At 36.7% G+C, this 25,725-nt stretch overlaps 2 protein-coding genes across 2 annotated transcripts; one reads left to right on the top strand and one right to left on the bottom strand.

Moving 5' to 3' along the window:
- The first annotated feature begins 1,583 nt into the window (after window positions 1–1,583).
- Window positions 1,584–17,328, top strand: LOC136339895 (kinesin-like protein KIF19). The gene is made up of 16 exons (XM_066283476.1): window positions 1,584–1,865; window positions 6,680–6,837; window positions 6,891–7,035; window positions 8,099–8,248; window positions 13,612–13,715; window positions 13,874–14,020; window positions 14,872–15,066; window positions 15,126–15,230; window positions 15,279–15,448; window positions 15,512–15,629; window positions 15,701–15,798; window positions 16,013–16,134; window positions 16,189–16,402; window positions 16,456–16,597; window positions 16,654–16,872; window positions 17,055–17,328. The coding sequence occupies exons 1-16, from the start codon at window positions 1,713–1,715 to the stop codon at window positions 17,119–17,121; spliced, it is 2,307 nt and encodes a 768-aa protein (XP_066139573.1). The 5' UTR covers window positions 1,584–1,712; the 3' UTR covers window positions 17,122–17,328.
- On the bottom strand, window positions 17,289–24,463 carry LOC136339903 (pH-sensitive chloride channel 2-like). Its single transcript, XM_066283491.1, has 8 exons — window positions 24,278–24,463; window positions 21,031–21,247; window positions 20,802–20,977; window positions 20,609–20,745; window positions 20,400–20,552; window positions 20,024–20,345; window positions 19,837–19,963; window positions 17,289–19,785 (listed from the first exon to the last, which is right to left on the bottom strand). Exons 1-8 carry the CDS (start codon window positions 24,364–24,366, stop codon window positions 19,558–19,560), a joined length of 1,449 nt encoding a protein of 482 aa, XP_066139588.1. The 5' UTR covers window positions 24,367–24,463; the 3' UTR covers window positions 17,289–19,557.
- Between the last annotated feature and the right edge of the window lie 1,262 nt (window positions 24,464–25,725).

The raw sequence follows: 25,725 nt of genomic DNA, 5'->3' as shown, positions 1-25,725 counted from the left end.
CACCATGACGCAATTTCCTAAAATTAGAACACTCCCAACCCTCGTCACTGTACAAAGCAAGTAACCCAACATAATGATCTAGAGCAATTGTCTACAGATGTTATGAAATATAGTACATTTAATCACCCTACGCAAATGGTCAAGATTAGCCAGGAGCTACTTCAAGATTCCTCCTCTTAAACACTTAGTTAAGAATTAACGTGAACCCACGTATATACATATATCCGGCAAGGGGGCTAGTAAACGGTAAATGTTACTGATTTCCTTAAACGGGGAAAAGTTGCTCGTTCTAGCAAATGGTTCAACAATCTGCCAAATTTTTGGATTTTCAGTTATTTCGAAAAAAACGGAAAAAACATTTGAAAGTTTCATTTTACTTTTGCGAAACAACTGAAAAACCCAAAAATAATTTTGTGCGTCTGCGTGCAAAGCGAAACTACTCCTGTAAATGCGCAATTCTTCTCCTATTTAACCAAGCCCCGTTTAACCATTGCCTTACCAAGTCTCGATGCTGGACGTCCTAGTCGTGGACGACCTTTTCACGGATGTCAATTTTGATTCAAGTTTGATTTGAGTTATTTAATATCATATGTGTATGAGCGCAACATCTTTAGAATTCCATTTCATTCACATTCAAAACCAATACAATTAGGCCTGACCTTCGTATTAACTTATAATAGATTAAATCGATCTGTAGATGCCTTTTAATTAAATATTAAGGGACACGAAAAGGGTCTAGGCCAGCGTTTAATTGGAATTTTATCCCTTAGGTATTTATAATGAATAATACGTAAAATAATGCAGGTAATAAGTCATTAAGTCTTGTAGTTTTTTCGGTTGGTTCAATAGTGTTGTCACGCTAATCGCCATTTTAGTTTATCTATAACGTTCAACTTCCTTAATTGAATCGTTTCAACTAGGAAATTCTGAGAATATGTATGGAAATCGATGCTTATAAAATTCGGAATCCACAGTATAGCCATCAATCAAGGGTTCTTAAGTATTTGTTGTGCATATCTGTTCGACAGGTACCACAAGTCCCTGAAAAGGGCTAAAAAAGTTGCTCGTTCCTTTTGATGTACTCATTTGAATTTTATCGAACGGTTATGGTAAGGAATGGCAGCAAACGACTAGAAAGTTACAGGCAGCTTAGAATATTTAAATCCTATAGCTTAAAGGGCAATTTCATACATAGTTATTTTCAAATTTCACTACATCACACAATTACCTGTCTGGAAAGCTGATCCGGACATCCATTTTTCGATCTCATCGCCACAAAATCAAATCGCAGATATCTTTGCCAAGCGGATGATTCCATTATTTTCATGGAAATTATCTTCCATGTACATTTACACACAGAAACTTTTACATAGTTCCAGGGTGCCTATTGCTGCTGATTTGACAACATCGTAAAATCCGAATCACAAATCTTAAACAGTGGAGGGGCAGAACTGAAAAACCGATTTGAATATTACGCTGGAAAAGCGGAGGGAGCCTCCAAAAGAGTTGGCCCTGGTTCTAAACTCTTCCATTGGGGAAACTTTCGCAGTTAACGTAGAGTTCAGTGTCGCTTGGGTGTAGCTGCAAGCCCTGGCGCTTCGCTATCGCAATTAGTTTGTTTATGCCGCGAAAGAACGAGAAACGCGCTTCGAACTCTCAATTATGACTTAATTGTTTGTTCGATGTTTAAATACTGAACATTTCGTAGCTTTATGATGAGTCCAGAGACCCCAAGTTCCTCGGGCAGCGACACTTCTTCGCGGCCGCAGATCAAAAGTGCCGAAGAAAGGCTGATGGTGGCGGTGAGAGTGAGACCGCTGAAGAATGACGAGACCCAGAGAGTGCTTTATGGTACTGATAAAAAGGTTTGTAGTAAATTTGCAGCTTCAGGTTTCAGCATAGACTTTTTCTTGCATGACTCAGAGAAAAGTGCGTTCGAAAGTGCAAGATGAAGCACGTCCGGAATTTCAATTATTACGCAAGTTTTCTAGCAGTTTTTGAGATATTTCATGATAGTTGTAATCCTTCTTTGATTGATTTAATTTGCTGGATATTTGCGGCGAATAAGTCTATTTAACATAGTTTTACTGCTGTTTCTTGCCAGTGAGTAGATATTACGTATGTAATTGGGACGAATTTGTATTCAAGTTCTATTTGCCGTCGCATGTTGAATATGCAAGAAATCATAAATATAATTTTATTAATAGACGTTTTATTATTGTGGAGCCAATTCTGAACAATTATAGCTTTATATTTCAGTGATTTATTTTTCACCCCATGTTACACCTCTTAAATGACGGCTTTTGATTCGTCGAAGCTATTCCTCTGCGAAGATTAACTTCTTTTAGATGTCTCGTAAAAATATACGAAGTGATGTCTGTTGGTGACCTTACGAATGGGGTGACTTAGTCCCTAGACTCTTTCCAAAGTATTTTTATTTTCATTTTGAGGTTCACATATATACGCATTTACGTTTCTGTTATCTGATCTGGTGGAAACGTTGCATCAATTACATAAATGGTTTACAATGTTTTGTCCCGGAGTGTGATGTCGGGCCCGTTGTAACTGATTGTTTTTTCCACTTAAATTTCTATTTTTATGTTGGAGTGAACCCACAAGTTGATGTCAGTTACTTTCGTCCAATAGACAGAACAGAATCAAAACCATTTGATTTTTATTATCGTCATTATTATTAATATTATCATAACTTTTTTCACAAAAAAATGCCTTTTCACTCTCCCGTTGGGGAGGGGTAAGAAGGGAGAGGGGAACCGCCTCATCCAAATAATGAGATCCTGTAAGACTCGCGCGGTGGTAGCAGGTCGTAGTTAATTTCATACACACGAAAATTGCATTATTATTATTATTATTATTATTCTAACGCAGTAAAATTCTGGAAAATGTGAAAATTTTTGAGTCAAAAATGAACTATGCGAAAGCTAATTGGATTTTAGGCACTTTAAAAACCCCTCCTCAAAGGGCGCGCCCTGTACATTTTTCTGCTTTCACCAATGCAATCTTCCGACAGTTCTAGATCCACCGGATACGCCGCTAGATGTCAATGCATTTTTGTTGAAATCACGCCCATAGCAAACTTTGAAGCGAAAGATATCCAGAGGTAAAGCTCGGCACTTGTCTTAAAATAAGGCATCGGTACTGCGCTTGCTCTGTCACATACTGTTACGGTACGCCACTGGTCTTTCAGAGCAGATTTATTTTAATCCCGGGTCTTTTCATGAAAACCCTGGATTAATAATTTAAGCCGATATTTCACTCGTTTTCTTCGTACGGGCACCTTGAGGATTCCGAGCAGGTCAAAGTTTAAAGTAGCGCAAGCCTAGATCTTAAACTCTCACTTTTCCATGCAGTATTGGAAGTAAAAAAAAATCAGAAACTGGAATAAAATCTCAAAAACTTTACGTGAGTCTTTTTGCATTGAGAAGTGAAATTAGGGCTAAAGAAAAATTAATTAGCAGCGGTGTATGGCTGGAAAAAGTATGAAAGAATTCAACTAGTCAACAAGGTTCCACTCTGTTTCCGGTGCAGACTTCTCTAGTACGTCCTGCGTGTTTTTGTTCAGTTTCATGAATTGTGCATGAATGAATTAGTCGTTTATGAATGGAGCCGAATTTTGCCAAGCTGATTAGCGAGCAGTGACGTACATCCACGATGTAACTTAATAAATCAAATTCAGCACTGCCTGGGCCCCCAACGCGGCCAAGGAGCAAATTTGCGTTTCAGTATGTGCCAGGTATACGTAAATCGTGCCTAAGTAATCGGTTTGACGTTTCGGCGCCTATTTTTAGTCATAAAATCAAGGAGGTTTTTAATGCTGAGCCTCATTTGCATATAAATGTAGGCTACGTGTAAGATTTCTTCCTTGATTTGCTCGCCCTCTGGGCTTACGCCGATTTCCCATTCATTTGTCAGAAAACAACCCCACTGCAGTCCCATTAGTTCCTTTGTACTCAGGTTTAAATTTATACAGAGCGGATTTTTCAAAAGTGTAAATGCCAATATCTTGAAAATTATGCCGGCAATGGAAAAATTCAAAAACATGTCAACCATAACATAGCGGGGGAAGATGATTGAGGATATGATGAACTCGCTACCCTCTATCAAACATACTCCAACCACCCCAAGTGGTTTTATTTTATGGCATGCACATGCATGGGACATATCACCAGAAAGCATTGGCAATAAGCTTTTCTGTGGTATCAAAGTTTCTTGAATTGCGCCCTCAAATATATCCCATAATGTCTTGAATACAAATTCCATGAGTACGCCTAGACATAGAATTAACCGGCTTTCAATCAGAAGTAAGTAATAAAACGAATAATTAATTCAAAATTTTATTGTAATTAAGTCAAAGCGTAAGATTTGCAGGTCAATATTAATAATTTTTTGTAATAGTTGTCCGTTATATTCACGTCCTCCGCGCATTTTGTTGTCGAAAAATTAATAATAATGTTATAGATAAAAAGTAAAGTTTTTTTTGCTTTTATCGGTATTTGTGAACATTTTTCTACCCAGTTCATACCTTCAACCATTTTCCCCCACCATTTCTTGGTAGACGTGTTTTTGAATTTTTCCATTGCCGACATAATTTTTACGATAGTCATGCTTTGAAAAAACCCACCCTGCATGTATTACACACAAGAATCGAGAATAATAACATGTACAGAGCGTCCGTGTCCGAAGCCCAATCATGGCAATCTCCGTCGTCATAATTTATAAAAAAAAACGTAAGTTGATGACGATTGTCAGGTATCGAAACGTCGGATTCGGATTATGTCATAGCTCCATTGCAGAAGAGGGAAAACTGAGGTGATTAAGTGTGAAGTATTCAGAATTTTCTCGTCAAATAAGCAGGGGAAAAATGAATACATTTTACCAAAATTTAGTTTTTTTAATACCACGGAAAGTCGAAATTTTCAAATTGCATATTGGGAGATCCGCACGGATGAGCTCCAGCAACGGACACCCAGTACAACATTACTGACGGAAATTCAGGCACTATAATGTGTGAATTTAATTTCATAGAAGAAATAATCACCATCCAAGTTTGGCGAATATGTTCCAATAAGTAGAACGACAGATATCGTCGATATAGCTTTGGAGCCATTACGTAGTCGAAGCATACCAAAGCTGACCTTTTGTATATATAAAATTAAGTATGACTCCTGAGTCATAATTCATGGTAGAGTGACACCATAGATAAAAATGGTGTAACACCCCCAACATATTGAATTTTAAAAACCGACCTTTAAATCGGGCTTTTCCTCGTTCCTACAAAAGTCACGCAAATGTTAACAGTGCCAGATAGTTTAAATTGATATTAAAGTTTATCTGTTTTTACTTTCTTTTTTTCTGTTTTCTGTTTGTTAAGTCGATACCGCAAGAGAATTATGCTGCAAATTCTGTTTATCCAACAGTTCCATTTAATCGTCCTTTTATGAGAGATATCGTTGCGGTCGAATACAGGTAAGATAAATCATTTATTTAATTGCGTAAAAATGCATGAAATACATGATGTTCACCATCCAAATGCACTTTTCGATATAAATCTATGACATGTAAAGCAACTTTAATAATATATGTTTTTACATAACAATTTGGTCGACATCGATTTCAATGCAGGAACGATGTAGATAAAGGGTAAAGTACTGCTGGTTTTTGGTAGGATAATTCGTTTGTTTATCTTGTCATGAAATTCCGCTGAAAAAAAAATAAGTGTAGATAATAAATGGGTCGAATTGAAAGTATTTTATTGATTTGTGAGGAACATAATATGAGCATGTTTGGAAATTGTCTGAACTTTGGATGGCTCTAGTCCCAAAATTGAAAATTCGACAAAATCGACTATATCAAGAGTGACAAAATTCCTTTCCACGACAAAAAAAAACTGGAAGCTAAAGTTTACTTTTCGTGATTTGTGTGGATCAAACAACTTACGGTGTGGCGCCCCTTGTTTTCTTCCTAATAAATATTTTATGGTGCAGACGTTTTTTGTTTTCTTGAGCATGAACGCTTTACGGAGTGGGCGTCTCTTGTTTTATTTCGAGTAATCGCCTTACGGAGCGGGCGTTGCTTGTTTAATTCCGAGTAATCGCCTTACGTAGTGGGCGTTGCTTGTTTGATTTCAAGTAATCACTTTACGGAGAGGGCGTTGCTTGTCTGATTCCGAGTGAACAATTTACGGAGTGGGCGTTTCTTGTTTAATTTCGAATAAACACCTTGCAATGAGGTTGTGATCCCGAAAGGTTTCTTGTGAACATGTGAAGGCTGTGATTTTGTGGAAAGTGTTGCCGCACGAAATGCATAATTTAATAATTGAAAGTCGTCAAACGAAATATCAAATGAAAAAACGAAAATATGGTTAATGCTTCTGCGATAGTAGTATTACCGATTCAATTAATAAACTAGACATTTTTATTGTTATTGTCCTTTGCAGGAAGAACCTTGAATCAAAGTAATTATCTTGAATAATACAAGAGATAAAGCAGTAATCAACATGGCAAAGGTTTACTGTCTTACCGTGACACATTCCATTAAACAGATTGAAATTGATTTTAATTTAATTAACGTTGCCCCACAGGAATTTGTAACATCAATACCAAACTATTGTGGACGGAATTCGTTACAATGTCTGTTCACACACATAATTAACTCATTTCAGACGGTAATAATGGAGGATTTTGAAAAAAGCGACGCTATTAGACAGAAGAAAGGCCTGGAGAGACAGTACAAATTTGATGTGGTGTTTAATGAAAAAGCAACTCAAGAGGAAGTCTATGAGGTGACAACTGGCCATTTGGTCAAGGATGTTTTAAATGGGTAATTGAAGAATTTATGCTCTTGAAAGATTAATAAATTGGTGTTGGTTGTAGGTACAATGCCACAGTGTTCGCTTACGGAGCAACAGGGGCTGGAAAGACCCATACCATGGTGGGGGACAGGAGTAGTCCAGGGATCATGATTCGGGCTTTGAATGACATATTTCAGGCTGTTAAAGACAAAGAAGATGAATATTCTGTAAGTTTCGATTCTCGACGAAAGTATTATGGAGACTTAGTAATCTCGCTACCAGAGACGTGCCTAGAAGGTTTAGTGATTTGACCAAAGTCCCTTTGAAGTCTACAATTGCTGAATATTAATATTTCTGAATCTTTTGACATTTTTATTACGCGCCATTGTATAGTTTCGTTTAAATCTAAAAATTATAAAAAAGCTCAAAATTAGTTTTAGATCTCAAAACGTGTCCTCAGAAACCGAATAAGAACAAATTTTTGAGAATTTTAATGTTTTTAACTCTGAATTTTGGAACCTAAAATTTGACGAAAAATTCATAAAGCGTTAACATCTATTCATGTACAAAAAGAATCGCCGCCATTCATGAATGTAAATAAACTTAAAACATATATTGAGAATCAGAGGTTGAGGTCATCGTTGCCATGTATTTTCAATCATTGAACTATCACTCAAATAGTTGAGGGATAATTAATTTGCTCGAAAAATGTGGAAACTACTTCCAGTCAGTGGAAATTATTGAATATCGACGTTCTTAGATCTAACAGAGCTTTCCTTCGAATTTCCTTTCACTTAGAGCTCACAATAGCATTTACATCAGCCTTACACTAAAAGACTGACACGAAAATTGATGATTTCGCTTTTCAATTCCATGATTCGTACAGATCGATATCAGTTTTTTTCGAATAATACAAAGCCGTGTTCCGAATGATCAGATATTGTCTACCTGCGATACATAACGAGCAAATGTTAAATATGTGAATTAGGATACATAGTCGTTTGAATAAAATTTTAATGCGAATTAAGGGGGAGAGGTGTTTTAACTCCACGGAAAATAACGAGTTTCGTGAATGTTTCTAAAACTGTTTAGATGGCAATCTTCCCTAATAGTCAAATAAAGTAGAGGAAGTTGATTGTGGGACTTAAAGTAAATTGTTACAAAAGTTAGTAGGCTATTAAGATACAAATGATTCGGGCTCACGCCTTGGGAACACATATCCTATTAGGCCAACACCCGGAATCATTTGAATAATCTGCTTCAGACTCAACTTTTGCATTGTTCTTTCAGGTTACCATGTCCTACATAGAATTATATAACGAAAACATCAGAGACCTGCTCAATCCATCTTCAGGGTACCTGGAATTGAGGGAGGATTCGAGGGGACGCAGTGTGCAAGTTTCTGGATTGACCGAGATTTCTACAACCAGTACTGAAGAGGTAAATTGCTAAACAACACAAAGATTCATTTTGGGAAATTCGCTTGATTCGGATGGGTCTAAATGGGCAGTATTGTTAGTTCGCAGAGAAATACACAATTGATTTTAACGCAGAGTGGGGTCTGGAAAAATAGCTTTTACGGTCTTAAAAATCGAAAAAAGGGCAAATATAATTCGTCAATTTTAATGGCCCCTAATTCTCTTATTATGGGCAAATAAAAAATGTGTTATCGGGGCTAGTTATAAGCCCCCAATTGAGTAGATTGTTGATGCAAATGAAGTTCCAATGAGTCCTAAGCGGGTATAAGGCACGATCTACATTTTATATGAATCATTACTGAGGTTGTTTCGACACAGATTTCAGTTTAAGATGTTTACAGTATTAACAACGGGAAATTAATACACTTATAACGAGAAACATTTCGTTAGGAGAATTAGTCTTTTGGAGCGCAAAATCCTCCATCGAGGATGATGGTATTCATTACACACTTGTCCAAAATAGGCATTCTCCTGCATCAGCAACTTAGGTTGAAGAATTTTCTATAAATTCATTAATACGCGAATTTTTCTCCTAGTTTTGATTAGATTCATGCTACGAGTGCGTATTTTTAATTTTTTTAAATAATTTTTTCTTTCTCTCAAACCCGCGATTTCCGCACTCTCAGATGTTCTTTGCTACACTGTACACTATGAGGGGCTCAAAGGCATTTTAACGCGTTCAAAGAGCAGCGCACCGATTTGCCTTAACTGAAAGGTTTTATCTGGATTGAGGCTTTATCGCCGTAATTAGGAAAACGTTTATTTAATTATGAATTACTTCATCTACTTGATTTCTACATTGAATTTTGAACTCTGAATTAATTTCCGAAAGGAAAAATTTGGCAACAAAAGTAGCCGAATGTCGGCACCAGACACCTGAAGCGCGGCACTCCCAAAATCTCCAAAAGAGACCATTAAACGGAACTTTTCATTTCTAAAGGTAATTTTTTGCAACATTAATTTCACTCACAAAACACCCCTCAAGATCCAGTTCTAACTAGAACTGCGCCGTTATTTAGATTAATTTTTTATAATTGCCCCATTGCCCCCGATTAATTACATGCAGATTTTTGCATACCTCAACCTGACCGCTTAAATATAGGTTATTAGGTTTAGAGTCACATAATATATCAATCAGGCTTAATCTCACCGAGTAATATTAACAATAAATAGCATGACAACACGCAGGTTAAAAATTCTGACTCCGCACACACACGTAGACATGAGGGCATGTGTGCACTTTAAAAGTAAAAGAATCAAAAAATAAAGTACGAAATATTTTTGTAAAGGAAAACTGTACAGGGCAAACGCTTAATGTCTGTAATAAGGAGAATCACGCGAAGCTTTGCAGACGCCAATTTCCATTAAATTCCATTAAATGAAGGTATAACTTGAAACAGCACGTTTTTTTCCCACCATTCTCCTTATCATTTTCGACTATAACTGGTCTATAATTTAGGCACAGTCGAACCGGTAACTGGGGGAAATCATGTAAATGTCGCTCCGACTCAGACGGGAAATTATTTCTCCAAAATCTTCGACTCCAAAATCCTTACTGAACTGCAGTTCGCATTTAATATTGAAGCGAAATATGACTTCTGCCATCAGAAAAATGAAAAAATATGAATTAAATAAAAATCCAGGAGTTTATCACGAAGAAGTACGAACGGATTTAGTGACTGTTGCTTTCGTTCTGTTTAACGTTCAACAGAATTAAATGCCATTTGGCAATAAGTCGCTTTCCACACCACATATTCAATATCTCATAGTGTTATCTTTTGTTGAATTACTAAATCGCATGCCACAGGCAATTCAGGATAATATGGACCTTTTAGTAGTTTCGTCGTAATTAGTTAAGTTGGGCCCTTGAAAAAAATTGTAATCAATATATATGGAAGATTAATTAAAGTTCCCAGCTACGCTAAAGCTTTCGCTCCGAATACCTTCAATTCGATCCAACTTCATATAAATAATGAGAAGGGAACATTTGTTGTTTGTACGAACTTTTCTGTTATTGCGGAGCACTCCCAAAGCTTTTATTTTGAGAATTAGGAGAACTTTTAAGTTGCTAAAATTCAAGTGTTTAGTCGTTTTTTCAAATTTGAAAGTACTCAATAATCTGATGAGGCTAAATTTGGCGAATAGGATGGGCGAAAAAAAAGTTGAAAATCAAGTTGAGTTTGGCCATCGCGATGACGCAAGCGCGGACACGTACGTTGTCTTGATGGAACAAGACTTTCTTTTTCGTCAAATGCGATTTCTTTTTCCTAATTCCTTCGATGAGAAGCTGCAATAAATTTGTGTAATATTCTCGGTTTCTTGTTTTTTCCTTGGGAAGATAGTCATGTGTGAAACGATGGACCCGTGTTTCATTCGTGGTTATGAATCGGCGAAACAACTCGGCTTTATGGTGTCAAACACTCCCTTGGAAGATCCTCACAGCCCCGTTTTTGTTCAATTGTGAGTAATCGCGGCACCCATGTTACGCACAGCTTCCTCATACCCAATTGTTCAGTAACTTATAGTTAACCACAAGAAAACGGAAGCTGTAATATTTTGGACGACCAGATAATGTCAATAAACGTGGAGCTCGGTAAAAAACTAATACCTTATCCCTGCAAAGACACACTGATTATGTATTTTCGCAAATTAATAATTTTCTTTCTTGTCTTTGTTTTTTTTAAATTTATTGTTCCTTCTTCGTCCACTTCATATGTATCTTGTCACACACTTTTTCACACTATTTCTTCTCCAAGTCGAAATTTTTCCAAGTTTGTGATTTGCTCCATTTTTTTATGATTCTCCTTTACGAATATTTTCAGTCCCTCTTTTAGGCCACTTCACGCGTTGTCACGTTATCTGATAATTTACGTCGAATACATAATTAACGTAATAATTCACTCTAAAACGCTCCTCAATAAACTGGGTTGTGTTGCAAGCAACAATGTAATTTTCAGTGACCCCATTGCTTAGTGGGTAACCAGGGCGTTCACACTCTATTGAAAACCAGGCATAGATTAGAATAATTACCCCCAAATAGGCTATATTTTTAGCCATATCAGAAAAATCTAGGAAACCAAAAGGCTAATGACTTCATCCTCGTATCGTGTCAAGAAATTTGAAACCAAATGATAAGTGGCAACAAGGCCCTTTGCTGTCAGAAAGAAAACAAGATTTGGCACTTGCAATTGGTTGATGCGCCCTATCCCCGGTCATACGCGAAATTTGAACAGATATGAGCAACATTGTCAATGTGCTAATTATTTCTGAGATTACCCATAGAATTATAGAAGGTAATGTATGTAAATAAGAAACAATAAGTGATTAGGGGAAGTAACCGGGATTGGTAGTGAAACTTCGGTTAAGATTTGTGTGATATAAGTTTTATTTGATTCATACGGGAGTAATTTTATGATGTGATCATGAACAATTGAGGCCATATTTTTAAGTGTCAAATATTATTGTTTGCAGTTCTTTATTTAATGCCAATGGCTAATGACTCGGTGACGTGCCAAACACTTTCTCGTTCGTATTCATAATAATAAATATAATGAACAGTTATTATCAAAACTTAAAAAAACACCATCCTTTGTTGCTAATGAATTTGGGGTCTATTTATACAACAAAATGTTTTAGTTTGGTGTCAAATTTAGAAGCACATAGAAATGCGGGATTATCCATTATTTCGATAAAACAACCTTTTTTACTAAAAATAGGCACTTTTCATTTGGTTTGAACTTGGAATCTTTAATAAAAGGCAACTAATTTTTGAACTTAGTGTAAGTTTGAACAAAACCCCAGTAAATTCTTGCCCAATATTAATAAAATTTCTTCGAAAGTTCAACATTTGTGAACCATAAACTTTTATCATTCCGAATAAATAGAATGCCTACAAACATCTTTTTTTGTTTATCTAGATGTCTGCACAAGAGTACACCACCGACATTTTATTGTCGATTACTATATTTTATAAATTTGACCAATTACTATATCTGACAAATAAGTAAACAAATAGAAGTACGTAAATCTATAATCTTCCATTAACAAAGCTTGGTAACTTTCACTAAATTACAATATTCATATCAGAACGTTCCATAATCCTCTCAGATCCATATGACATAATAATGACTTTATAACAGAGTTTTGCATGAATAATTTATACTTCTTTTAAGTGGTTTATAATTGAAAAATGCACCTTTATTGTGTCGTTTCGGATCTAACCCTTTACACCCCTTAACGAATATTTCAGGGGCATCGATTCAAGAAGGATCAACCGTCTGAGTTTTATGTTTCGCGATGCGTTATTGACAGGTAATTTTAAAGTTTACCTAGCTGAAGTTAATGGGTTATGATCGAAGAATATACGTTTTGTATTGCACTCACCTATGAAAAATTATACTTTCGGGTCCAGTATAATTCAAACCGATGAAGGATGGGAGTTTTCAAATCGAGACCATTAAATGACGCATACCACAAAAACGCATTAAATAAGCTGACGGTTATTGCCAGTCGGCAACAATGCATTAGTCTCTTGTTTGATGGCTAGTGTATTCACATAAGGTTCAATTGGGTTGGATGGCTTGTGATGGTTGACATATGTTTCGCTGTTGCCGTTTCAAAAATATGCAGAAACAAATATTTATGACTAATGCCGGATAAAAATTTGGAAGCTCACTATGAGGAAGAATTAGTAAAACTTTCCTTTAAATTTAGGTCATATACTATGGTAATTGCTTGGAAGAACTAGGGCTCTATGTTCTTCTTTAAACTTTGATGTAATGCAAAAGACTATATTGCAAAATCCTATTTAAGCCAAATAAGTTTAATTTCCGCTAATTCTTCCACCAATCGGCAACAGGACGTTATGTTTTTATTACCAATGACGTTTTTTAATAAAAATCTCTGTCAAGAAAAGTACAGTGTTGTCAGTCAAATTTTCTAAAAATAATTAGGGAAAAAATAAAAACTAAGTAATAAATAAGCACCAAATTAATAATTACTGATAAAACATTTATAAAATCTGTTTTTAAAACTGAGAGAAAAACAAACCAAAGTTGCATAAAATAAAATTGATAGAAATTTATAAGTTTTTATACATATTTCGAGGATTTTCTAGAATTATTTAAGTACGTATTTTAGCGTTATTGGATTCCAAGTTATCTCGCGAATTACCAGAAGAATTTCTGCATTGCGCAGGAAATTTGTTTATTATTAAATTTCCTGCAAATTCAAAAATTTACACGTTCAACCAACTTCACCCCAAAAAGGCATTTTCGCCGTATTTCAAACAGGAACTTTTGGCAGGCACTTTTCTCCTTATTTCAGGTCATGCAGCTTTTACAAAAGGGAAACAAAGCGAGAACAGTAGAGCCTACGGCCATGAATCAAACGTCTTCGAGGAGCCACGCCTTGCTCAGCGTCACTGTTAGGTAAAGCTATTTTTATACACCCTCCGTATATCAATAACCATTAGTTAATTATAATGTATAAGAGAGTCTAGAGGCGAATTAAGGTCAAGGGCATAAAAGCAAAAAAACTGTATGCAGCAATTACATAATAAAAAATTCAAGCATTTTGTTAAATTTAGACACACAACGCCGTTAAATCAAAAGGACCACTTGAGAATGAGGGTGAAACAGGGGCGGCTTTTCATGATCGATTTAGCAGGGTCTGAAAGGGCGAACAAGACTAAAAACAGGGGTAAAAGGCTGCAAGAAGGGGCTCACATCAACAGGTATGAATCCGGATTTTTGTGGAATATAATGTCGATCATGTTTCTCTATTCATATTCATTTGATCAATGCAAATAATTTCATCGTTCAACGAGAAATATGTCCCAAACCTGCGCAATGAAACTGTAAATATTTGATGGGTTGATCGAATGTGTTTATATTGATTATTTCAGTAAGTATAGAGTGATTGTGATGAGCAGGATGTTGTAAATGTATTTTTGCCTTTGGAAAAGGTAATTTAGACACAACAATTTTTTTTTGCCAATTTATAATCAATTATAGCGCCATGGTGTTTATATTTCCCCTTAACCGACCTAAATGCTGCTTAAATATTCGTCGCACCTATGATTTTTACATCGATTTAAATCCTGAAAATGTTTCTACATTCCTTAAACTGAAAAGTTTTATTTTCATAAAACCAGAGGCGCACTTGTAATCCAAATTTCTGAAGGATCTAAATCATGAGGCAGTAAAAGCAGCAGGGAAAATGTTGATTTTACAAAACTCATAAAAACAGTTGGCTACGCCCATGGTTTTTACGTGCATTTAAATTCTGGAGATACCTTTCCAATAAAATCAGGGGCGCACAGCTATTCCCAGTTTCAAAAAGCGTTATTAAATCATGGGACAGTAAAAGCAGCAGGGAAAATATTAATTTTTACAAAACTCAGAATAACACTTTGCTACGCCCGTGGTTTTTATATACATCTGGATATTGCCTTTCCATTGAAATTAGTGGTGCACTCTCTCGGATTTTAATAGAATCTAGAATCCAACAATTTTTTTACATATTCTTTAACATCTCAATATAGACACACATATTTAAGAAAAAACAATTTTAACCTACCCTCAGATCCCTCCTAGCCCTTGGGAACTGCATTAATGCCCTAGCAGGGGGTGCAAGGTACGTCAATTACAGAGATTCCAAACTCACTCGGTTACTGAAAGACGCTCTTAGCGGCAATTGCAAAACTGTAATGATCGCTCACGTGAGCCCTTCAGCGAGTCAAAAGGATGAATCCAGGAACACCTTAATATATGCCGATAGGTACTAATTTATCCTTACGCTTAAGGGTTGATTTGACCACTCTTTTTGTAAATTTCTAGAGCAAACAACATTTCTACTAAAGTAGAAAGGAACGTCCTGGATGTGTCTTACCAGGTCACTCAATATCAGACTGTGGTCAATGAGTTAAGAGCGGAGATTTCGCGGTAAGGGTTTATATGAGCTTGATCAGATCTGCATCAGATTTCTTGTAGATTGCAAACTAAGATGAAAGAGGAGAGGCCGAGGTCTGCAGATTTGAACAACGTGAGTTCCGAGGAGAGAGGTATTGAAGTGAGAAACTTGAGAGAGCAAATAGTGGACACTTTCAAGACTCAGATGAAACTGAGGAGGAAATTAATGGAGATTGATGCCCATTTGTTGGGTTGGTGACACAAAATTTAACCCAATTATTCATCTATGTACCTAAATATCAAACTCATTTTAGGTCTAGGAATGGAGGCTGAAAGGCAGCACTTGATCATCTCTCATTGGGAGTCTAGAAACAATAAACTCTACAAGAACAGTGTAAATTCAAGCAGGGCCAGAACTCAGCAAAATATTAGGTAGGTGATTCATCTTGGATTTTGTTGTCAAAGCTTCGAAATTTTGGGCTTAATCGTGACTGGGATTTTAGGAGGAGAAGGGTAGCAACCGCTGAGGGATTCAGGTCTGCAGGGAACGAAGATTTGACTTCTGAGTTGGATGCAGATGAAGGCGAGGGAGAGTCTGCCAGTAAGTATTGCGATATTTTTTAGCAATAAAAGATTAAAATAAATATGTAATGTATCTCAAAAAATCTTTAAAAAACCACAAAAATAATTTTTTAAATCATACTCATTAAGGAACCTTTATTTAAGATGCTGGAAAATCCATTGTTATAAATATATTTTTTTCTGAAAAGTGAGAAAGTTTAATCAAATATCGATGATTAATCTTTGCTGTTCAGTTGAACAGGCTTGGGGTGAATTAGCCGATATCGAAAGAGAACAAGAAAGATGGACAGAGCTTCGAGGACACATAGAACAAAAACTGGAAGCGTGCAGGCAAAGAGGAGTGATGTTGGAGGATGTACGATATTCACCATTAGCGCAATTTCAGATGTTTACCACAGATTTATTACAGAAATTGCCTTCATTACTCTCCTCAGACGATGAAAGAGAAATTTTGGCCCTGATTTGTCGAGTTCACGAACTTGAAGCTGATAAGATGGCGCTGCAGTCTGAGAGATTGGTGAGGCAGCACGAGCTAAAACGTCGAGATTTGCTGATAATCCGATACGACAGGCAGAGACAATTATGCGAGGAAATTATCACTAGGCAGAGGCAGCTTATTGAGGGTAAAAGCATATTTATCTCTTTAAAAAATTCTCTATTCCTCTTTTATCTCCAGAAGTAAAAATCAAACTTCCTCCCGACTTGCAAGAGCTCTACCAGATGTATCAACAAGAAATTCACGCTGCCACTTACACAGATTTCAATCCTCCCTCCACCGCAGCTTTGAGCCCCGATAAACTACCCCCCATCAGCAAAATGTATACTTCGCCCCTAGACGAAAACAGAAATGAATAAACATCGATTTTGCTTCCAGCTATAGTGATCCGATGTTCAGGCCCACACTCACTTCAGATCCCAGCGTTTCGCCGCCATCATCATCAGAGAGTGGGGCGGAAGAAAACGGAACTAAAGAAACGAGCGTTGATAGAGTGATGGGACAGCCGATAGCCAGGCCTGGAGGTTCTACCAAACTTCCTCCTCTGCCTCCGAGTCCTCCGGTACGGTACTCGGGTAGATCAAGAGATTCTACAAGGTGAATGCCTTGAAGCTTTGATTTGGTATTGTGTGCAGTAGATGAAAAGTGTTTCTATTATGTATAAAGTGTTCGGTCTGTGTCAGCTTTCTTTGGTGGATCTGTCTGCATCTTGGCATCCTCAGTGCCTCATCGTTCATTTAATCGACGAACAGTTATTGTACCTTTTTTCAATATTTTAGTACAATGAGAAGGGCCATAAGTGAAGACCGAATAATCGACAACGCTGGACCTTTAAACAAAGATTAGTGCTCCGACAGATGAAAAGTGCCTAAATCTTCGTTAAAGAACTGTTACTGGTAAATAAGTTGGTAAGTGCCTAAGGAGTGGTGGTTTTTGGCATAGCTTTGAAACTATGGATCCAAACTCAGGAAGGTTTTTGTACACTGTGTAATTATGAGTGAAAATATTGTAAATTACTTTAACTTGTAAAATATATTACGAAGTTCTAATATTTATGGAAGCACTATTTGTGACCAAACCCAGTTCTTACAACCAACATTCTAACAATAAATCAAGCGGTTATTCACTGTTGAGTTTCATAAAAATTTAAGACACACTTACAGTTTTATGATAGTAGAACGTTGGTACCACCGTTGGTACTCGTCGATGTTGTACAGGAAAAAATAAACCTCGCAGGTTTTTGAGACTCTCAGACTTCTCAAACCTCACACATTTTTCGTTTTGATTCTGCATTGACGTGCGCATGTTTAGCATATTTAAACGGAGACAAGTTTATTGATTTTATATCTAACCAGACAAATCGGAATAACTCGAAAATTACAATTCGGACTGAAAAAACTTCCATTTATTTGTCTCGAAGAGGTCCATTCAAAGGCACCATGCACGGCTCCCAACCCTACCACCTAGGGGTGAGGCGGGGCTGCCGTTGAAATCTTAAAAAGCGGCCCCCATTTTTATTGCAGATTTGGATTTTACGACGAAAATTGTGGTGGGTTCGTCTGAAGCTTTATTTCGATTCGCAACTGTTGACGTTGTAATCAGAAAAATATGTTTCATCCTTATTCCGGAAAGAACTATCGTATCTTCTGTTTTCTGAATAGAAACCTGTTCTTTTTTTGGTGCATCCGATAGAGTTTAAAGACATTTGTGGATATTGTTGAATGAACTTTTTTTTTGAGATGGCCCCATAAAAAAAATCGAGTGGGGTAAGATCAGGCGATCGTGCTGGCCAATTTATAAGATCACTACGTACAGTCTATATCGTGAATATCCTAATGGCTAAAGTTTTTAGAAGTTAAGACCAAATTTGCTGGACCATCATGCTGCCTAAATCCCATCAAACAACGAGTTTCCAAATTAATACCTTCCAACAATAAGGGTACATCTTCATTCAGAAAGTTGTGGTACTTTAATCCATTCAATGGGCCACCAACGAAATATGGACCAGTAGTTTTATTGTCAAGTACCCCTCATCAATCGTTTACAGACCACGGCCTTTGATTAGCCACTTGTCGTGTCCAGTGAGGATTTTCCGTACACCAGTAGTGCATACTTATTAAATTTATTCGTCCATGATTTGTGAAGCTGGTTTCATCTGTGAAGGGACAAATAATTCTAAAATTTTGATTTTTAAAAATTTTTTGCAATGCCAATTCACAAGATTGCGTACGAAAGTCACAATCATTACAGTTCGCTTCTTGAGGTAAGGAAATGTAGTAAAAATGATATTTCAAATTATGGAGAATTCTCGACACACTTACCCGCGATATCCCTGAATCTAACTATGATCTTCTCCTACTTACATGTGAATTTACATTCACAGCTGTTAGGTGCGGTAGTTTCGTTGTTTTCATGGGTAACCGTTTTTGAACGCCGTTTTTTGGAGGTTTAATACAACCAGTTTCTGGAAAGACCTTTACAACGCGATAAAATATGGAAAGGTATAGCGTTTCTCCATCAGGAAAGCGGTTCCTAATAGAGAGTTAGAAGAGTTAGAAGTTTCGACAGCAGCCTGCCAATCGAAAGACGCCCTACATGCGACAATCATATCAATTCTTACATCATTAGATAATGCAATCATGGTTAAAATTAAAAAACCAAAGGAACGATACTTTCTTCCAGAATCAGGATAAAACATATTTTTCTGGTTACAGCGCCATCTATCGTGAATCGAAAAAGTTTTAGAAAAATCCCCCGTAATTTTCGTCGTAGGATCCGAATCTACAATAAAATAACAGGGGATGCCGTTGAGGAATTCAAGGTTACCCCTGCCTCACCCTCAGGTAGTAGGATTGAAGAGTCGTGTTTGATGTCATTGAATGGGCCCCTTCTCATATATATTATTTGGAACTTTTTTCAATTCGACACGCAATTTTCGAAATATTCTTATTTTTTGGGTTAACGAACCGCCTGGTAGTCGGTTTTCGAATTTGAAAAAGAATAGACATATCCTTCTAGTGAGGTCCTAATGAGATAATCAATTAGGGCATTTCCCTAATTACCTGCCATCTCTTTATTACTTGACCTGGTTGCTGCTGCTCATCGCGATGGGTATCATCAAAAATGCTTAAGCATAATTATGCGCTAAAAGCTCGAAAATTTAACACAAACTCCCTAAATAAAACATCATTTAAAGTCAAGAAATTGCGCTCATTATCAAAAGTCGTATCGCAGACCGCAAATATTGGCCGCTCAAAAATGCCTGCAAGAACAATAACATGTTCATAAAGCATAAACAAACCCCCAATAAAACAAATTATAAATTATAAACAAAACAGGGAATACCATCCTGGCTTTTCTGTCGATCCATATGGCCACTTCCTGAGGGGTCATTTCTGACCACGTTTGCTGTGTAGGGGAGGGTTCCGGGGGGTTGCCCTCTGGATGCTGGTTGTCTCCGTTGGTGGTTGGCAGGTTTATGGTTGGTACGTTCAGGGAGTTTGAAGAACTCTTTATGAAACATTAACGTAATTTTCAATTGTGAGAATATTGCCGGCTTACCGTCATGTGATTTGAGTCCAGGCTGGAAACCGATTCGGATTTTCGCAAGTCTTTCCTGGCCAATCTGGGTGAGAGAGCCCCTTTGATGATGTATTTGGGGGTGTGTTTGGCCAATTCCACTTTTTTCCTAAAAATGTTTTGTTCCCATGTAGATCAGTAGCATAAACAGGTATTGTGTCAACAGTACCTTCTTCTCCAAATTACATTGACGAAAGTAAACTCGGCCAGTGAACAAAATATGAAAGTGGCTCCTCCAAAGAACCAAATTTCACTAGCTTTCACATAGGAGACCTTCGGAAGGTTCTTCATTAGGTTCCCATTGAGGGTGATGAATGACAGCATTGTGGATGTTCCGAGTGTGGTTCTGGCTGGAGCTGCATCCGCTTGAATCCAGAAAGTAACCCAAGACATGACCACCAAAAAGATGGAGGGGAGGTAATATTCGAGGATGTAGTACCCAGCTTCTCGCTGCAGCTTGAATTTGAATATTAGGGTGCTGTAAATCTCATCTGTGGGGGAGGTTTTTGAGTAAAACTGATGTAATTGGTGAATGAAATGCCTACTGAAGCCGCTATTTGAGGGGTTGCTGATGGACGTCTTGGCATATTCCACAGAAATGGCCTCAAGCATAAACTCCGTTAGTTGTAAATTTTCGGATATAATATAGGGTTGATTTTTAGACCATTGGAGCTCCAAATTGGTCTCGTTGTAGGCCCCTGAGATGACACGATTTACGTTAATAGGATTTCCGTCTATCTATATGAATACTTACAGCTGGCCCAAATTAGCTCACATTGCTGATGATCAAATGGGAACTTCCTCAAATCCATGGAGCAATAAAACGTAGTAATCATTCTATAGGAGTACGTAACGTCTCCGTGAGGAGTAATCTTCACAAATACATCATTCCTGCACAGAAATATCGTTAGAAAGTTCATTTATTTCAACCAAATTATCCAACCTACTTGTCTAACCCCATCAAACTTGACTGCTTCTCATTCTTTATAAAGAGATGGGGTACGAAAATCTTTGCCTTTACCATCTCTTGTCCAACTATATCCCCCCTATTAGGAGACAAGTCCACAAAGTTCAATCTATCATCTCTGAAGTGCAACTGCACCAGCAAATGGCTCTTGAATTGCTGAAAATTTACTGGATCAGACTTGTGCTTTCTGATTCATGGTTGATACTGACCCTGTTATCGACACTTTCAACGTGCTGGACATCGATTTGGAAGGTGACTTGCAATGGTAAATCGCTCGGTGGTCTGGCTACGTGATCGTATCTGCAGCTATCGGTTAGTCGTGACAAGAATTCTTCTTGAGTTAGCTTGTCCATGTCGGTGTCCAATGCTGGACAGGTGTCGGTGGCGTTTCTCTTCACTCGTAAGTGTGGCGAGTGAGATATTGATCTGAGGAAATGAAAAATTGTTATGATTAAGGTAAACATTGGAGAATGAATGTTTAAAAACATTTTTTTATGAAAAATTATAAAGTTTATTAATTTTTTTTTTCATTTTTAGTTTTAGCTTCTGAACATTAAATCATTTAAATTCCAGGGGCGTATTTTATTACTTCGAAGCGCTGTAAATCACCAAAATGCACAGTTATAAGAAAATCAGAGTGGTACCAGTAATGGCACGACGCAAGCAATTTTGAAGTAGCTGCAGATAAAGAGTAAATAATAGGGCAAGAATTTTGGAAAATTCTTTTTAAAATCGTAATACTCCAATGACGTACATATTAAGCGGTGAAACTGGTTAAGTCCCCTATAACTTTCCTTTGTACCGAGGGTTCCTTGCTCTAAGATCAATGCATTTTTAAAAATAGTAGTTGAATCTATTTGCAAACGTATAAAGATTTGTGAGGGACGAAAGAAAATTAATAGAAATGTAGTGAGTTGTCATGTTTATATAAACCTATTGTGTTTCATAAATCAAATTCCAGGGCCGTATTTAAATTATAATTGGAGTATTTCAGACTAAAAGGGAATTTAAATTGGGCCAAAAAAATCTCAATTGTATTATGTAGTTGAACGTTGCGAAAATAGAAAATTTCAATCTTTCGCATCTCGAACTTTTTTCCACGAGGAAAATCTTCAGAAAGACCCCCGACCTGTCGTTTTGACGGCCAGGTAGTGTGGGATTCCCGGAAGCGCCTATTCGTTAAAAACCTCGGGATACCTAAGGAACTGGTCTTTGATGACCTAGAAGTGTTCCTGGGGAATATGTTTTCAGTGATACACCTCGAAATGAAGCGAACCTTTTTTTTATAAATTAAGTAAATCTTGAATATCTCAGTATTTTCAATGTCGAAGTTAGTTACAGCTACGGTTCCATTATAAAAACTGTTATTATTCCCTCGTAATAAATGAAAATTTGTGCTAAAAAATACCTATATCTTTACTTAATGTTTTAACAATGTATTTGTCCATTATATCTAGGATTTTTGCTCAACAGCCTTTCACACTTCGAATTGAAATTTACTGATGGTTTTGTTCTGAATCATGTGAGTTTTCAATGCCTCAGAATATTTAATATCAAGGTCAGTTTCCGGTTATGAGTCAATTATACAACCGTTATTATCAAACCATCATTCATAGGCTAGTCCAATCTGAAATATCTTTTAAAGAAGCTAAATTACCACGTTCAACCAAAGTGAAGAAAAGTGATAAATATGGTTTGGGTCAATGATGAACCTTGTCTGTCCAAAATAAGGATATAATTTAATTTAAACCAATTAAAGATTGTAAGCTTTCTGGCCTAGTTCCTCTTATTCGGAAGGCCTTTCCGGCCGGAAGTTTCTCTGCTCTGGAAATCCTGAATAGTGTAAAGTCATGGAATTCGGGCTAGGTAATACCATTTCTTTTGGTGCTTGTTGTTTCATGTTAATGTAAAAAACAGGGCTCTTCGAAACAAGGTACAATTTTAAGAACTTCTGTATTAAATGGTAAGTATTCGGGTTTTATACTTGGCCTTAGCCTAAAAGTACTGGCTTAAGACCTCGGCTCTTGCAACTATCAGATAACTTTTCAGAAAAAAAACAATCTTTACTCAAGTTCTTTTCTCGATGCTCCCTAATTTAAGTTTCCAATGTTCTGTTTCAGTCAGTTCTGATCAAACTTTTATACGACTTATCGTAGCCTTTTGGTGTTCTTAGATTGACTATAAAAGCGATCACTCGACTGATAAAGACGAAAAGGAGAGTGTGTTCAAATTTTAAAGGCCATTCGAACAAGGTTACCCTTTCTCGGGCATTGTCACTGTCGAGACCATTGGAACCAACCATGTGACTATCGGAAGGTTATAGAAACCATTCACCCAGTGGTGTTAGGTAGGTGCTCATCATGCACAGGACATGTTATGGACGAATGCGTATTGGACATTTTGAGTATTTATTGGTTATTTTTTAAACAGCAAAAAAATATGATAAATGCTAATGGATTATTCAAAAAAGGCATTCGTGCGACCAAAGGTTATACCATGACTCAATATTATCGATTAATTCTATATGAGTAGAAGAGGATATACCAGTACCGGTTTATAGGAATAAAAAAATTATAAATTTAAAGTATAAAGAAATGTAAAATTTGATATTTTTAAAATATTGGTTTTGCTTTACGTTCCAGTAAAAACTATTCCACCTCGAATTAAAATTATTTCTTGGTTGGGTTAGTAGGTGATTACTAATTTGGACTGATCCAAACTAACCTAAATTACCTTTTTTTTATAGACAATTAGAGAAACTGCAACCAGGCATGTGAGCTTGGCCTAACTTGAACTACCCTGAGCTAACCAGAGCTAACTTTTTTTTAAAACACGATTAGAGAATTTACAAGCAGACGTGCGGGCTTCGCCTAACCTAACCTGATCTTAACTAAAGATGCTCAAAACATATAGAAATGAACTGGATTCTGAAACTAAAAATTTACGTTAAATATCTTTAAAAAAAAAATCGTTGCGTTGTTCTAAATTCTTCTTTTAAATTTGCATTGGCACAAAAGAGGTGAGAATTAAAAACTAGTTAGTTAGACAAAAATTTTAAATGTGAAAAAACGTAATATTAAACAATTTTAGTAGTAAAAACCCAGACTGAATTTAATGCACTAAAAAGAGAAAACTTTGAAAAATATTGCTCTTAAAATTACGGTGAATTTCGCATTACAGTGAATGCAGAAATAATAGAAAAAGCAAGAAAGCTCCCTGACGAACTCCAGAGCCGCAGCTCTGTCTGTCTTTTAAGGCCGAGTTTCAAGGCGAGTGCTTTTCTCCAAAGAGAATCTTTCACCCATTTTCCGAATGAGGTTTTTATGCCCGCGTCCCTTTTCAAATTTCAGTGTCAAACTTCAAAAACTTCAACTGATCCTTCATCTACATCGCAACGATTTCAGTCTGAATTTTACACTGAATAATACCCACATTCGTCACAAACCAAATCCTCACCTTACATCACCGCATGCACTTCCAAACCACCACAACCAAACCACCACAAAACTAAAAGTCGTCTTATTCAAACGGGTGTATTCACTCATTGCTGCGGAAAATTTCTCTCAGAAATTGTCGGAAATCTTGAGGATCTCACAGAGGCGGGTACCACCTTTGATAGCGGAGTACCTGCATGTTCAAACCCACGGCGATCTAGAGGAAGATAAAATTAAAGACGCGCTTATTGAATGTGCAAATATATGGGAGCTATACGTGTGCACACATGAGATTATAAAATCGGTGGTAAAATCGTTGCACGGATTCGTGGTAATCTGTTCAGTTTTTTCTGTTTGCAGTGTATATTAAAAGGACTATTCGGTCTGGTTCGATTATTACATTTGCCAAACAGTGATGCCATAAAAATTGCTCCAGGAATGTATCGTAAATGTTAATTGCAGGGACACAGTATGCAGTCCCTGTGCACCTACTAGGAGTAAATAATCACCAAAATCAATCATTTTGTTGCTACTAGAATGGTCATATGAATCGGACAGCATATATACAGGGTGCTTCAAATTTGAGCGCATCACTGGGATCTCCACGAAACAGTAAATGTATAGGAAAGAAAAGTTAACTTTCCAAGATACCTAAACATAAACATATTGAAAAAACTGCTTTTCATACGACTTTGATTTCGTTTCATATTTTCAAAATTATTTAAGGTTCTGTAGGTATAATATTGATCTCAAAAACTGTATTGAATCAGCCCGTATCTTTCACTATTGCTGAGATATCAACGACGTGGCTCGATTCTTAAATACCCCGTACAAACCCTAAACATTTCAGTAATTCTCTAAAGTGTATTTAGTTATACATAACATAATGTCATGGAACATACAGGATGAACATATTTTCATGGAGATATTTTAGGGGGCGATAGTATTGCGCACAATTGAAAAAAAATTCTGATAAACCCACGGTCAAAAACGCACCATTTCCGATATACAGGGTGGCAAAGTTTCACATTTTTTGCGCTTTCCTCATGTACGCCTTGATTTAAATTTTTGTAATTTTTACACTAATTTTCTTTAAGAACGTCTACAAAAACATATACAAGGTATTAATTTTGTAGGTCATGTAGTACTTTGTGTATTTTTTTTTAGTACCATGTACGAATTATGATACCAAATTAAAATTTTTTCGTCAGTTCTCCAGCTTTTCGGTCCTTTACGGTATTTTCGTATCATTCACCGCTTTCGTAAGATTTGCAATAATACCGTCAATCCGTAACATTTAGTTAGATTTCTTAAAATAAAAATAATTCTAGCCGATAACAAAGTTATAAAAATTGTCGAAGATGCGCCACCCTGTATGTCGAGAGCGGTGCGATTTTGACAACGGGTCTATCAGCATTTTTTTATTATTTTGCAGAGTACTACCGTCCCCTGAAATATCTCCATGATGAT

The sequence above is a fragment of the Euwallacea fornicatus genome, chromosome 7 (assembly GCF_040115645.1).
Source record: "Euwallacea fornicatus isolate EFF26 chromosome 7, ASM4011564v1, whole genome shotgun sequence".
Taxonomy (NCBI): Eukaryota; Metazoa; Arthropoda; class Insecta; order Coleoptera; family Curculionidae; genus Euwallacea; species Euwallacea fornicatus.
Note: the sequence above shows the minus strand (reverse complement) of the source record. Positions and strands in the feature narration are given on the sequence as shown.